At 50.6% G+C, this 14,525-nt stretch overlaps 1 protein-coding gene and 1 long non-coding RNA gene across 3 annotated transcripts in view; one reads left to right on the forward strand and one right to left on the reverse strand.

Annotated features, from left to right (window-relative positions):
• The window catches only part of LOC130680073 (uncharacterized), a 195,579-nt gene that overhangs the window by 53,334 nt on the left and 127,720 nt on the right, over positions 1-14,525 (forward strand). The gene's annotated exons all lie outside the window — the stretch shown is intronic.
• On the reverse strand, positions 9,425-14,523 carry LOC130680071 (uncharacterized). The gene is made up of 4 exons (XM_057490082.1): positions 13,823-14,523; positions 10,251-10,372; positions 10,038-10,142; positions 9,425-9,667 (listed from the first exon to the last, which is right to left on the reverse strand). The coding sequence occupies exons 1-3, from the start codon at positions 14,390-14,392 to the stop codon at positions 10,088-10,090; spliced, it is 747 nt and encodes a 248-aa protein (XP_057346065.1). The 5' UTR covers positions 14,393-14,523; the 3' UTR covers positions 9,425-9,667; positions 10,038-10,087.

Here is a 14,525-nt window from a genome sequence, read left to right on the forward strand (position 1 = left end):
TCCATCCTTCACCTGAGCTGAAAGGCAGGCAAGGAGCTGGCACTGCTGTGGGGCTGGGTAGCTGAGGACAGGACTGGTCCAGGGAGGGGCTGGCTCGTCCTCTGGGGCCTGAAGGTGGGTCGGATTGAAAAGGAACGGCAGGGGCAGGGCCAGAGCCTGGAGGAGTCCCGTGTGACGGCTGCGGAGGGGGCTCGGGCAGTGAGCAGCTTCCCCTGCACCTGGGGCTGCCAGCACACCTCCGGGTCCCGTCATGTGGCCTCTCTGACAAGATGTTTTCAGAGGTTTTTAAAGAAAGAAAGAAAATGCTATTGTAAGTCTCTTCCTGTTTTACTAAATAACCTGCATGTGAACCATAGAGTATAACAATGCAATCCCACTTCTACCTTTCCCTGAATTGGTTGGGGACTTGGCCCACCCCCACTGCTGTGTAGTCACTGCTTGCCTTACAGCTCCCCCCATGCTCGGTGGGAGAGCTGGATTTCAGTCTAGGCTGTTCCCTCTCTCCTGCCTGGCTTCTGGGGGGCCTGTGTGGCTGCCCTCCTGATCACAGCTGGGTTGGGCTGGGGCTTCTGGATACAGGGATGTCTGTCCCCAGCCCTGGCCAGGACCCAGGCACAGCTCTCTTAACCTCACCTACCAGGACTGCACAGCCCTGAGGTGACCCAGCTTCTAGTCCCACTGACCAGCTTGAGGTTTCCCTATCCCATCTTCTTTGGCCCTCTACTTTCCTGCTGGAAACACTCCACTTAAAACTTCAGGGTATCTGCAGATACAGGATTTAATACATCCAGGTTATGGCAAAGGATCACTGGTATTTAATGTGTGTGTGTGTGTGTGTGTGTGGTGTGTGTGTGTGTGTGTGTGTGTGTGTGTGTGTGTGTGTGAGAGAGAGAGAGAGAGAGAGAGAGAGAGAGAGAGAGAGAGGCAGAGGGTGTGAAGGGGAGAGGGCATAAGCTATCAGGAGAGCTCTTTACCGGATTTATCCAGTTTTCCCAGCATTATTTGTCAAAGATTCTATCCTTTCCCCATTCCTATTTACACTTGGTTCCTTACTGGTTGATTGTATATATTTATTTCTGGGCTCTCTCTCTTCTGTTCTGTTGGGTTACATGTGCATCATTCATTATGCCAGAACCATACTGATTTAGTTACTATAACTTGTAATATAGTTTGCAGTCAGGAAATGTGGTTCCTCCCATTGTCTTCTTTCTCAAGATTGTTTATCTCTTCTGGGTGTTTTGTGGTTCCATCTGAATCTTAGGTTTTTTAAAAATATTTTTGTAAAATAATCATTGTGATATTTGTGGGGACAATATTGAATCTGCTGATCACTTTAGGTCAGATGCTCCAAAGCACAGGTAACAAACAAAAACAAATGAGGGGCTGCATAAAACTAAAGAGCTCTGTACTGCAAAAGAAATAATCAAATGGAAAAGCAACCTACAGATTGGGGAAAATACTTGAAAATGGTGTATCTGATAAGGGGTAATATCCAAAATATGTAAGTAATTTGTACAACTCAGGAGGGAAAAGAATTGGAACATGAGCTAAGAACTTGGATACTTCTTTAAAGACAGAGAAATGGGAAAGATTCACATGAAGAGATGTTCAACATTACTAATAATCAGAGAACTGTAAATCAAAACCAATATATAATCACTCCTCATGTAGAATGGCTATTATAAAAAGAAGTGTTGGCAGGGATATAGAAAAATCGGAATCCTTGTACATCCATGGGCTGTGTCTGCATCTGTCTGTGTCTCAACAATTGATGTGGGAGATTCTTCCTCTGTCAGTAATTATTTGTAAATTCTGATTGCTGTGTGGGGTCCCAGGGGCTGCAGAGAGCACTGTGTATATCCATTCCCTATTCATGAGCATTTGGTTAGTTTCTAGAACAGTGATTTTGACTCTGGTTGTTGGGACCAAACAGGTGCACAATATTGGGGATGTTTGTGTGCAGGGACCACTGTAGGTGTGTACACAGCCTTAGTAGATGCCGGCTGTTTTCCAAAGAGGTTCTACCAATTTAACTTCTCACTAGCCCTACATGAATGATCTGATTGTTCCAGAACCTGAGGAGCATGTGGTATTCCTGGTATTTTTTCATTCATCTAACCTGATTTCTGTCTTAAAACAGCTCATCGCAACTTTTATTAGCATTTCCCTGAAATTAAACAGGGTAGAAAGCTTTTTAAAAACACTTCAGTTATTTGCTTATCCTCTTTTATCTAATGTCTGTTCTAGCTTTGGCCATATTTTTCTAGTGGGCTTTCAGTACTTTGTTTTATTGGATGAAATTATTTACCTAATTTGGCTTGATGTCCTTTAGCAGATGCAGGTAATTTGAGTCTCTCCCACTCAGGCTTTCCACTGCTCTATCTCACTGGTGAACTTTGATAAAAACCAGCTCATAATATATCTTAGTGTGATCCAGGTTGTCATTTTCTCCTCTCTGTGTTTCTCTGTATGAGGAAGGAAATGTTTTTCTCCTCATTGTGAAAGAGCTCTGCTGTGTTCCAAATTAAGGCTATGTTTTGTGTTTATGTTAGAACTTAAATTAAGAAGTTTATTTAAGAAGTGATTGATCCCAGCAAAGGCTGGGTTCCTGAATGGCAAGACATTTGAAGAACCAATATCTCAACCAAAACGCTGTGTGAACAATACTGGAGATGTCAGGACAGAGTGGAAGGAGAAGTGGGATGTGACTGAAAGAGGAGCAGAGGGAATGTGGGGTAAGGAATTGATACCACAGGTGAAAATACACAGCATGCTCCCCGCTGTTGAAGGACAGCAATCCACACATGCAGTTAAGATTCCCTAAGCACAATATCTACACTGTATAAACCATAAGGGGTTACAGTATGATAGAAAAACCAGAATTAACGTAACAGACTTCAGGGAAATCAGAGGCCAAATAAGCAAGAAAAAGGCTGACAGGTGATGTCTAAACATATATGCATAAGGTAGATACATCAACAGAGCACCATTTTTAAAATGCCCCAAGAAATTTTCATGTCAAACCACAATTCTATACCCATCAGCAGTATTAACCACAAAGATGTTTTAAGAAAAAGTTAAAGTGAGACACTTCAAAGTTGGCAGCCTTGAATTAGAAGAACTACTAGAATGAGTTCTTAAGTCCAAAGGAAAGTAACCCCAAGTTGAAAACCGGCAATGTAGGGAGAAACGAAGAGGAAAGGACAAGGCAATTTATGAAGAGAGGTGAATGTTAGTCTGTGAGTTCTAGAGTGAGCTCTCATGGAGATCAGACCATGTAGAATTAAAGTGCATGATAACAGTAATAAAAGTCAGGAAGGGTAGGAGAATTGAAAGTGTTCTAAGGTATTAATCAGCATTTGGGAAAGTGGTAAGAGTAATTATTTTATTAGACTGTCTTTATTTTTTTTAAGTTTATTTATTTTTTCTATTTTGGTATCATTAATGTACAATTACTTGAACAATATTATGGTTACTAGACTCCCCCTTTTATTAAGTCCCCCCACATACCCCATTACAGTCACTGTCCATCAGTGTATAAGATGCCATAGAATCATTACTTGTCTTCTCTGTGTTTACTGCCTTTCCCTTGTTCCCCCCACCCCCCACTACATTGTGTGTGCTAATCATAATGCCCCTTTCTCCCCCTTATCCCTCCCTTTCCCCCAACCCTCCCCAGTCCCTTTCCCTTTGTTAACTGTTAGTTCATTCTCTTTTTTTTTTTTGAGAGGGCATCTCTCATATTTATTGATCAAATGGTTGTTAACAGTTAACAACAATAAAATTCTGTACAGGGGACTCAATGCCCAATCATTAATCCACCCCAAGCCTAATTCTCATCAGTCTCCGATCTTCTGAAGCACAACGAACAAGTTCTTACATGGTGAACAGTACAAGGGCAGTCATCACAGAAACTTTCAGTTTTGATCACGCATTATGAACTACAAACAATCAGGTCAGATATGAATATTCGTTTGATTTTTTATTTTTTTTTAATTTTTTTCATTTTTTTTATTGAAGGGTAGTTGACACACAGTATTACATTAGTTTCAGGTGTACAACACAGTGATTCAACATTTATATACATGATAATTCTAGGTACCAGCTATCACCATACCAAGTTGTTACAATATTTTGACTATATTCCTTATGCTATACATTACATCCCGGTTACTTATTTATTTTACAATTGGAAGTGCGTGTATATATATATATATGTTTTTTGTGTGTGTGAGGGCATCTCTCATATTTATTGATCAGATGGTTGTTGACAACAATAAAATTCTGTATAGGGGGGTCAATGCTCAATGCACAATCATTAATCCACCCCAAGCCTAATTTTCGTCAGTCTCCAATCTTTTGAAGCTTAACGAACAAGTTCTTACATGGAGAACAAATTCTTACATAGTGAATAAGTTACATGGTGAACATTACAGGGGCAGTCATCACAGAAGCTTTCGGTTTTGCTCATGCATTATGAACTATAAACAGTCAGTTCAAGTATGAATATTCATTTGATTTATATGTGGATATCACATTTCTCTCTTTATTATTATTATTTTTAATAAAATGCTGAAGTGGTAGGTAGATACGAGATAAAGGTAGAAAACATAGTTTAGTGTTGTAAGAGAGCAAATGTAGATGATCAGGTGTGTGCCTGTAGCCTATGTGTTAATCCACGCTAGACAAGGGCAATAAAACATCCACGTATGGGGAAGATTTCTCTCAGAACAAGGGGGGCGAGGTTCTAAGCCTCACCTCTGCTGCTCCCCAATTTCTCACCTGATGACCCCCCTGCGACTGTGCCTGTCTTAGGTTGTTCCTCCCTTGAGGAATCTTACCTGTCTCTGGCTAACCAGTCATCTTCCGGGGCCATACAGGGAAATGTTAAGTTGGTAAGTGAGAGAGAGGCCATATTGTTTGAAAAGGTTAGCTTTTTACTTCTTTGCAGATTTATGCCCTGTGGGTTTTATGCCCAGCATTTGTCTTGAGGTATCTTTACCACTTGGAGGAGTTATGATACTCGGTAAATTCGATATGAGGCACGAATTCTATTTAAGGGTTGTAATTAGGAAGGAAGAAGAAAAGCTATAGAAGTAGCAGGCGGCAGAAAACATGGGAAGATTGGTTATTTCTTTGACATATCTTCTTGTAGAGTAACTTAAGCATGCATAGGTTTTAAACTACTAATTAAATTGCGCTCACACATTTACATAATAGGAATACAGTTACATAACCAAAGCAGACCTACAATTACCAGCCATCTCCAGTGAAACCAAGTAAACCAGTTAGGCACCCTAAGCGTTTGTGAAAACTTATCTATGATATGATGGATATTGTCTAACTGAATTTGAATAGTTTGAGAAAAATCAGACAATTTAAAACAACACATTCCTGGGAACTGTTCACATCCCATATGTTCTTTTAACAGTAGATAGTCTGTAGTCTCAAGATTTTGGAGCGCTGCAACTTGCACTTCTCCTAATTCTTGGCTGAGTTCCAACAGTATAGATCCAGTCAAGTTTGTTATTTTACTGTATGCACAGGCCAGCTTAGATATCTCCCCCTTCATTCCAATGGCAAGTCCAGGAACCGGTGGGATGAATGCAGCTACAACTGCAACAGCGCCAGGATCTTTGTTGACATTTTTTTATGATCATCTTCTGGAATGACTCTTCCAGAGTATGTTGATGTTGAAACTTCTTCTTCATATCGTATCTTATTTCGTTTTCTGGGTGACCAAATTGGGCTTTGATCCTCTGTATAAACACAAACAGACCCTTTGCCCACACTTTGATATGCCCTTTATACCATTGTGAAGAACTTATTGGAGGTCACCACACAGGAACTGCTTTTTTTTTTTTTAAGAGAAAGAAATATTATCAGAAAAATGTACTTCCATAGCTGATCATCTGACACCCTTTAAATGATCAAAATTAAGGATATTTAAAGCATGCATTAATCGTTGATTTACAGTTAGTTTTATCCTATCAGGGAGTAATCCCCCTTTTCTTACTTTTTCTTTTTTGTTATCCTTAATCTACAATTACATGAAGAATATTATGTTTACTAGGCTCTCCCCTATACCAGGTCCCCCTCACAAACCCCTTTACAGTCACTGTCATCAGCATCGCAAAATGTTGTAGAATCACTACTTGTCTTCTCTGTGTTGCACAGCCCTCCCCTTCCCCCCCCCCCCCCCATTATGCATGCTAATCATAATACCCCCTTTCTTCTCCCCCCTCCCTTATCCCTCCCTACCAACCCATCCTCCCCAGTCCCTTTCCCTTTGGTACCTGTTAGTCCATTCTTGGGTTCTGTGAGTCTGCTGCTGTTTTGTTCCTTCAGTTTTTCCTTTGTTCTTATATTCCACAGATGAGTGAAATCATTTGGTATTTCTCTTTCTCCGCTTGGCTTATTTCACTGAGCATAATACCCTCTAGCTCCATCCATGTTGTTGCAAATGGTAGGATTTGTTTTCTTCTTACGGCTGAAAAATATTCCATTGTGTATATGTACCACATCTTCTTTATCCATTCATCTACTGATGGATACTTGGGTTGCTTCCATTTCCTGGCTATTGTAAATAATGCTACGACAAACATAGGGGTGCATATGTCTTTGTCAAACTGGGCTGCTGCATTCTTATGGTAAATTCCTAGGAGTGTAATTCCTGGGTCAAATGGTAAGTCTATTTTTAGTTTTTTGAGTAACCTCCATATTGCTTTCCACAGTGGTTGAACTAATTTACATTCCCACCAACAGTGTAGGAGGGTTCCCCTTTCTCCACATCGTCACCAATATTTGTTGTTGTTTATCTTTTGGGTGTTGGCCATCCTAACTGGTGTGAAGTGATATCTCACTGTGGTTTTAATTGACAAAATTACACTTCTAATTTCTCAGGAAAAAGAGACCTACGTGAATCTTAATAAACCTCGCAGGCTTTCCTTACGTAACCGCAGTAGAGCACTGTTTCCTCAGTTAAGTACCTGAGGAAGCAGCTGGTTTGCTCATCTTTAAACACCAAAATCACCCTCAGCTGGAGCCGCACAAAGCACGAAGAAATGAGACTAGTGACATAACCGCAGAATCACATTTCCCATTTCATAGATGCTCACTGCAGAACGTATACTTGTCAGGAAACAATGCTTCATGAATATTGTTACATTTCTGTATGGTCAGGACTTTCTTAGCAAACAGCTTTGGTATCTGGGTTAAATATGACTGCATAAGGATCCAAAAGACAGAGCCCACGAGACAGATAGAAAGTTTCCTCTCTCCCTAGAGCCTTACGTTTACACTCCAGGTTATTTAAGCGATAGAGGAGACCTTTCCTTCTCTTCCGGAGTGAGGATCTGTTTACATTCCAGAGCAAACATCTCTATTTCCATCTCCAGAAATGCAAATGGACCAAAGTGCCAGCTATCAATGTAAGCTCCAAGTTTCATGATTTCAGAATTCCTTCCTTGTGGTGCAAACCCCAGTGTGTTCATAGGGTGTTTTTGCCTCTCACGGCATTACCCTGTGGAGAACTGAGACATAGGGAACCAACACCACTCACTCTCTGAGTAAATAAAAGGTATGATTTCAGATCCAAAACAAAAAAAATGAAAGAAAGGGAAGGTAGGACAGCTGCTGTGGCCATTCAGGGAGGTCTCGCCCTTACCCCGATATACTTTCTGGGAATGAAATGTGCTTGTCCTAGAGAGAGACCACCAGGGGTTCAAATCCAAGCTCCTTCCCCAGTTGCTGGAGCCCACACAGCACACCTGCTGTGCCTCACCTCTCGTCCTCATCCAGGGGCTCCATTGCTTGGAAAAACGACATGAATTGCTCGTCGTGCTCCAGGTCACACAGCGCAGCCAAGTGCTTTTGCATCTGGATCTAGTGTAGGATGGAAGCCACAATCATGCACTGTCATCTCCAAGATTCATCTGTTTTCTCAGTGGGCCAAATGAGGACTTGAATAAGGGTATGTGGAAATCACAACCCCTACATCTTTCAAATCCTTGGTGGTGACATCAGTGTGTAATCTCTCCTGGAATATATACTTTAGGGGGAGTTCTAGAGGCTTGTACTTGACCTGCCACACAGCATGAATTCCTTGCTTCCCTATTCTCGGTCTGAGGCTTCACCTGCAGCATAAGACCTGGAGACTTGTCTCCAGCCTGGAGCACCCCCAAGGGGATGTTTGTGCTGATCGTGGAACTCCCCTCCAGGCCAGGCCTCCTCTCCTGGGTGGGTGAACACATCCCGAGAGCCCTTGGGGAGTGTTATGGGGAGACCAGAGCCAAGTGCCTCTGCTCAGCCTCCCGAGCCTTTTGTCACAGACGTCAGGCCGCTCAGCAGCCTGGCCTGGGGATGGATGGCTGAGGGGCACCATGGGGGAGGACTGGGGACCTGGGAGCTTTGGGGGGTGCTCTGAGGTGTGAAGTGTGGAGAAATTGGGCTCACAGAAAGCCCCCCAATGTAAGGAGTGCACCTCTTGGAGGTGCTTTGAGAGACCAAGTTCAGCGTTTTTTGAAAAGGAATTTTCTGGAATGTGTGGAGCAGCTGTGTCTCATTAAATGGGACAGTGCTAGACTGGTGCCCTGCAGCCGTGGGATCTACTTGGGTACGTCTGCAGTGGTGTTCAAGACCTGAAGAGACACCCTGGGGCTTCTAATCAGCAAGTTTCTGTGTCTGATCATAATCTATAGGTGACAGGAAATAAGGTTCACTTTCTGTTTGAACAGCCCTCCCCAGTGCTGTCAAGGTGTGCCAGCCTGGGGCTTAGTGCGCCCCGTTCTTCCTGAGCACCTTATGGGGGGAGAACAGAGGATAGAGGGAAACCTGGTGGAGGTCAGGGCCCCCCTGCGTCATAGAGTTTGAGGGCTGGGGGTGCAGTGGGCTGGGGCACACGATGTCTGCAGGAGGGGCAGAGCTTTGAGAAGAAAGAGCAGTGTGGTGGCGATCCGTTCATCATTTATTACATTCTGCACAGGGATGACCCCAACCCCCAGGAACCATTAACCTCAGACACAACACCCAGACCACACTGTGCCTGGGGAGGCTATTTCTCAGGGATTAGGGGAGGGAGTTGCACAAGGGCTCCGCTGGGAGCATGTCCTGGGACCCTGCGTCAGCCGGCCACCCTTGCAGCCTCGGATGCCTCCGCTGGGCACCCAGGGGGCGGTGGTCCCATGCAGCACTGCGCCGTCTCTGTGTCCATCCTGGGAAAGGCTGGCCATGGTGAGGACGGGCCCCAGCTCTTTCTGGACCATTGTGGCTACGACTCGGTGGCTGATGGCACCCAGGCAGCTGTTTGGCGTCACGGCGGGAGACCACCTACTCTAAGGGGAAAACCCTCCACACGGTGGGGTGGCTCGCCTTTGTCCAGCGGGCCACGAGCAGAGGGTAGGACACAGCACGAAGGCGGCCAGGTTGGCAGGGGCTACGTACAGGCCCTTGAGGAGGCAGCGGCAGCCCGGGGAGATGCCGAAGTCGGCCGACGGAGGAGGTGCCAGAGCAGCTGCCCCAGCAGAGGCTCAGGATGAGCAGCGGGAGGAGGAGGAGCAGCAAGCAGACTGGGGTCCTGGGGCGCCAGGGGCCGCCTGCCCGAAGGGGAAGCAGCTCTCCTCCACATGCAGCCAGGACACCAGCAGGGCCGCGGGCCCGATGACAGCAGCTACAGGGCCACACACGGGTGATCAGAAGAGGCAGGTTATCCCGGGTTCCCCCCATTATCCTGCTTCCACCCCGTCCCCACTGCCCTCTGGGCTCCGGGCCCTGTGCGGAGGGTCCTGTCCATCACCAGCACCCGGGGGGTCCCTGTCACGGGAAGGCTCCTGAGCGTCACCTACTTACAGAGGAGGAGGCTGGGTCCCGGAGGGGGAGGGGAAACACCCTTCAGTCTGACAGGCCTGGTCGGCCGTGGAGCTGGGACCCCAGCCCCACCTGTCTTTAGGACGCCCCCACACCCCACATGGCCTGAAGCTTCCCTGAGGCTGAGGAGCAGCCCACCACCCCCTGCCGATCGCCCCAGCCCAGAAACTCACCTGGCCCTGGCCGGCTGGTAAATTTACATCTTGTGGGGCCTGAAGAATAGTCACTTTCTGCCGGCCCCCTGGCCTGGGGGCTCCAGCTGGCAGGACAGGCTGTAGCTGCAGGACAGAGGGACACCTGTGAACCCCTGGAGCCACATGTCAGGGGGCCCTTCTCCCAGAGCCTCCCGGCAGCTGCAGCCCACACCTGACTCTGGCCGGCCTCACCTCTCCTCCTCATCCAGGGGCTCCACGGCCTGGGCAAAGCACCGGAAGCGCTCATCAGGCTCCAGGTCATACACCTTGGCCAGCTTCCTCTGCATGGTGATCTCACTTTGGATGACAGGGAACTGGGGCAAAGAAAGAACAGGGTACAGAGAAGGAGGTGTGTGAGGAGTGGGGCACTATGATGGTCCCGGATCTTTGCTCATGGGAACCCGCCTTCCCTCCAATGCCATCCAGCCCTGCCTGTTCTGACAGTTGGGTCTCCAGCTCCTCCTCCAGGAAGTTGGCCTTGATGCCACACCCCATCCCCCACCTGACAAAGCCTTGAGTGTCATGAGATCTGGGTGTCTTAACTTTCTCAAGACACATTAGGCCCAGAGGATGGGCTGGACAGGGTCCTGCCCAGGGGGTCTTGATGGCAGGAAGGAAACCAAAGTGCATCAGAAACAGCCCCCTGAGCCCAGAACAAGGCCGGAACATCCTCACCCTTTCTCAAGTTGGAGGCCCACCAGGGCCTCCAAGGCTGTCCTGCCCAGAAACAGCACCCAGACCTGGCCCAGGCTCGGGGCTACCGAGAAGCAGGGACTGCACTGGGGAGCTGAGGCCTCCGGTGGGAAGGCACTGCCAGCCCCCTGATGTGCTTCCTGCCCTGAAGGAGCAGCATCCCTCCCCCTGGGCAGGGCCTGAGGAGGAGGCCAGTCCTGCCCAGATGCTGCCCCCTGGAGCCCTCAGCCCCACCTGCCCTGGGGCCAGGACCGGGGCTTAAGCCGGTCCTTCTGGCAGTCCTCTCCAAGAAGCCCTGCTCTTGGGGTGGAGGGGGGACTCAGGAGTGTGGGAGGCCCGGTGCTGAGAGGTCTGGGCTCACTGGGGGCTCTCTCCTCTCTAAAGCTCACCATCCTACCCCCCTGTGCCCCTCTGGGCTCACTCACATCCTCATATTCCAGGTGTTTGTCTATGGAATCGTCCAGGATCAGTCCAAGGTAGGGGACCACGTCCTGTGCACCGGGTTGGGGAGGTGATGAGTCCCTGCCTGCCTCAGGGGCGCCCACAGAGCCTCCCCTGAACCCCACATCCGCAGCCCCCAGCTACCTTGGACCACCCTGTGCTGCCTCCCCACCTCCCTTCGCCCAGCTCTCCCCTCCTGGGCCCTCCCAGGGCTGGCTTTTGGCCAATCCCAGGCCCTGTGGTCCCTGCTCCTGTCCTCCAACTTCCCCCTGTACCCAGCTGCTCTCGCCCTCCTCCTGGTCACCCCAGTGCTGGCAGCTCAGGGCTGGTGGCACCAGGAGCAGGTGCAGGGTTGCCCCCACAGCCCCGAACCTGGCCACGCCTCTCTCACCTTTGTCCTCCTCTCCTCGGGTCCCATGCGGCCCCGCTGCCTTGCCCTCAATATGGACTCCAGCTCCTGCAAGGTCCAGGACACTCAGGTGCTCATGCTCCCCTCCCACGTGGCCTCCCACAACCAGTCCATGGTTGATGGATGCCAGGCCCCCAGTAAAGTGGAGCCAGGGAGGGAGACAGATGAGGCCCTTGGGGGCCTGGGGAACCCTACCTCCATCAGCTCCCCCCTCTCACCCCGCACACCTGGAGTCCTTCCCAAAGCTGTGCCACAGCACGGAAGGGGACTTGCCCCGAGGACCCCTCCCTTCCAGACCTCCATTTACCTTGAACAGCCGCTTCCTGTGAACCCAGTTGTCCTGTGTTTTCAGGTCTTCATATACCATCAGGCAGACACTAAGGGGAGAGGAGAGGAGGAGGTAGATACATGGCCAGCAGGTGGAGAGCCTCGGGACCGACCCCATTTCCTGGAGATCCTAGAAGGCCCACTAGCCTGCAGGAGGCTTTCCACCACGGCCCTGAGCCCTGGGGAATCCATGGCCTGTGGAGGGGGCTTCATGTTTCCACCCAGGGCCTCCATTCCCAGTTCTCCCCAGGGGCGAATCTGCTTTGGGCGAGGTCGCTGTCCTTGGGGCAGAGACCTCCTGCTGCAGAGCACAAGCTCAAGATCTCCAGTGGGCTTCAACCCACACTTGACATTGCAGGAAACTGATTACTGCAGGGGTACCCGTGGCCTAACCCACAGGGGGCCCCAAGAGCCTGCCATCCCTGTCCTTAAGCTCCGCCACCTCCCAGGAAGTCCCAGCCAACTGAGGGAACACTGCCAGATGTCGGTGTGTCCCTGTCCACTCAGGTGCCCTGGTTCCAGGGACAGGAGTACCCACCAGGAAACATGTCCCCAGGTGCTTTCCAGACGATGAATAGCAGGGCTCTGCAGGGCCAAGACAATGGCATGGAGGGCAGTGTAGTTCCTGAGGTTCAGACTCCCCTGGGACGGAAGACAGAGCTGAGAGCGTGGCCTGCTTCTCTACTCTGTCCCCCCATGAACTCCTGTCCTTAAGGAGACAGACATCCAGGGAGCCCAGCACACCTACTACCTGCTGAGCAGCCCTCCTGGGTGGAGGACTGTAGCTCAACCCAAGGAAGGGGCCAGGGATGGCTGTCCCCCCCTTGGGACCTGTGAGTGCAGGTCTGCACACCCCTGGCAGGAGGGGCCCAGGGACTGTGCAGGGCAGACCACAGGCACCCATTCTGAGAGCTGGCCAAGGAGGGGACCCCGGGGGCATCCCATGACATACCATGGCCACCCAGATCCAGAACCTAACCACTTCGGCCCTGTCCGAGGCCATCATGCTCGGGGTCCCGAGGCAGGTGGTGGTGACCAACTTAACCAAGGCATCAAATTCCCTGAGGACCCTATACGTCCTATACGTGGTGAGAGCCAGGCGCTCAATGTCTCCCATCTGTGGCTGGTTCCGTAAGTAACTGTTAAATTCCGCAAAGTCCATCCTGTCGTACAGCCCCTGGGGATCACAAGGGAGGGTCATCCAGCTGTGCCCCTGGTGCCCCTGTTCCCAGGCAGGGTCACCGGTCAGAGCTGGAGCCCAGGCAGCTGAGGACGTGCTGTGAGCCTCGTGGCCATCCGGACTTCAGACCCTGTCCACTGAGGCACCCAGTGGTGGGGAACAGAGGGGCTTTGCTCACAGGCACCCTCACTCACCTCCTCCCTGCAACAAAAGGCAGCTCACGCCTGCCCAAACTGGGGCATCTGCCACCCCGTGGACCCCACTACCCACTCAGGTGCAGTTTCCCCCAAAACAACTCCACCCAGAGCCTTTGTTGGTGTCAGTGTCTCCCACAGTCAGTCCATGGCAGGGGCCTCTGAAGTGTGGAGGCTGTGGAAGCCTGCCAGGCCAATGGCCCGAGGACCTAAGGCCCTGGCAGCACCTCCCTGAGCACCCCTCCCCTGCCCTGCCCCTCCCAGCCCGGCCAGGCCCTGCCCACCTTCCCTCCGCTCCAAATCATTGGTCTGCAAGGATCCCTAAGGGCCGGCCCTATTGTCCCCGTGTGGTCAGTGAGGGCTTGGGGGCGAGGAGAGTCTTTCAGGGCACATGGTGAGTCTGGGGGGAAGCTGGGACATGGGCCCAGATCACAGGAGTCCACGTCAGGGACGGCAGGTCTGGGGCAGCCCGTGACACAGGGAAGGCCCACCCCCGACCCTGAGAGCCCGCTCAGCTCACCGCACAGATCAGGGTCAGCTGCTCGGCCACCAGGCCATGGGGAAATGCCAGAATGGTCCACTCCTCCTTCCTCCACACGTGCCGGGTGATGGCGACACAGGCGCGGGTGGGCTCCGGGTCCGCCTCTGGCTCTGCCAGTCCCGGTGCCATTCCTGCAGGTGCCACGGGACCCGGGACCAAGGGCTCATGGGGCTCCAGCTCGGGGCCTGGCACCGGGGCTGAAACCACTCCTGGGATGTCCCAGGGGCTCATGGGGTCTGGACATGGCTCTGGCTCTGTAAGGCCTGGTACCATCACGGCAGTTGCTCTGCGCACCAGGCCTGAGGGCTCCTGGGGCTCCAGCTTGGGTCCTTGCCTCAGAGCTGAGGCCTCTGCTGGGATGTCCTCCAGCTCTGCAGGGGCTGAGGCGGATGACAATGGCCGTAGCTCCCGCACAGGGGTCTGAAAGAGCGCCTGGACTCGCTGTAGCCACGAAGCCAGCCTTCCCTTTGTCTCTGGAGCCAGCTGCGTCTGCCGTGGGTCTGGAGCGCAGGACACAGAGAAAGGGTCACCCCGGGGCTGATTTCGCATGACTTACAATGACAGAAGAGCCCTCAGTGCCTTGAAGGGAACCCCAGTCTGGGAAGCCCACCCTAGACAGTCCCCTGGCCGCAGCCCCTCACCTTCCAGCTCTGAAAGCGTGGGCCCCAGTTGCTCGTCCTGC

Source organism: Manis pentadactyla, chromosome 12 (assembly GCF_030020395.1).
Source record: "Manis pentadactyla isolate mManPen7 chromosome 12, mManPen7.hap1, whole genome shotgun sequence".
Lineage (NCBI taxonomy): Eukaryota > Metazoa > Chordata > Mammalia > Pholidota > Manidae > Manis > Manis pentadactyla.

What these genes read in the sequence shown, in the direction of transcription:
- LOC130680071 (XM_057490082.1), bottom strand. Translation starts at nt 14,392, where the DNA reads ATGCGAAATCAGCCCCGGGGTGACCCTTTCTCTGTGTCCTGCGCTCCA. An exon ending in AGCTGACCCTGATCTGTGCG is followed by an intron (nt 10,373 to 13,822) that starts GTGAGCTGAGCG and finishes TCTTTGCCCCAG; the next exon opens with TTCCCTGTCATCCAAAGTGA. An exon ending in CCCCTGGATGAGGAGGAGAG is followed by an intron (nt 10,143 to 10,250) that starts GTGAGGCCGGCC and finishes TCTGTCCTGCAG; the next exon opens with CTACAGCCTGTCCTGCCAGC.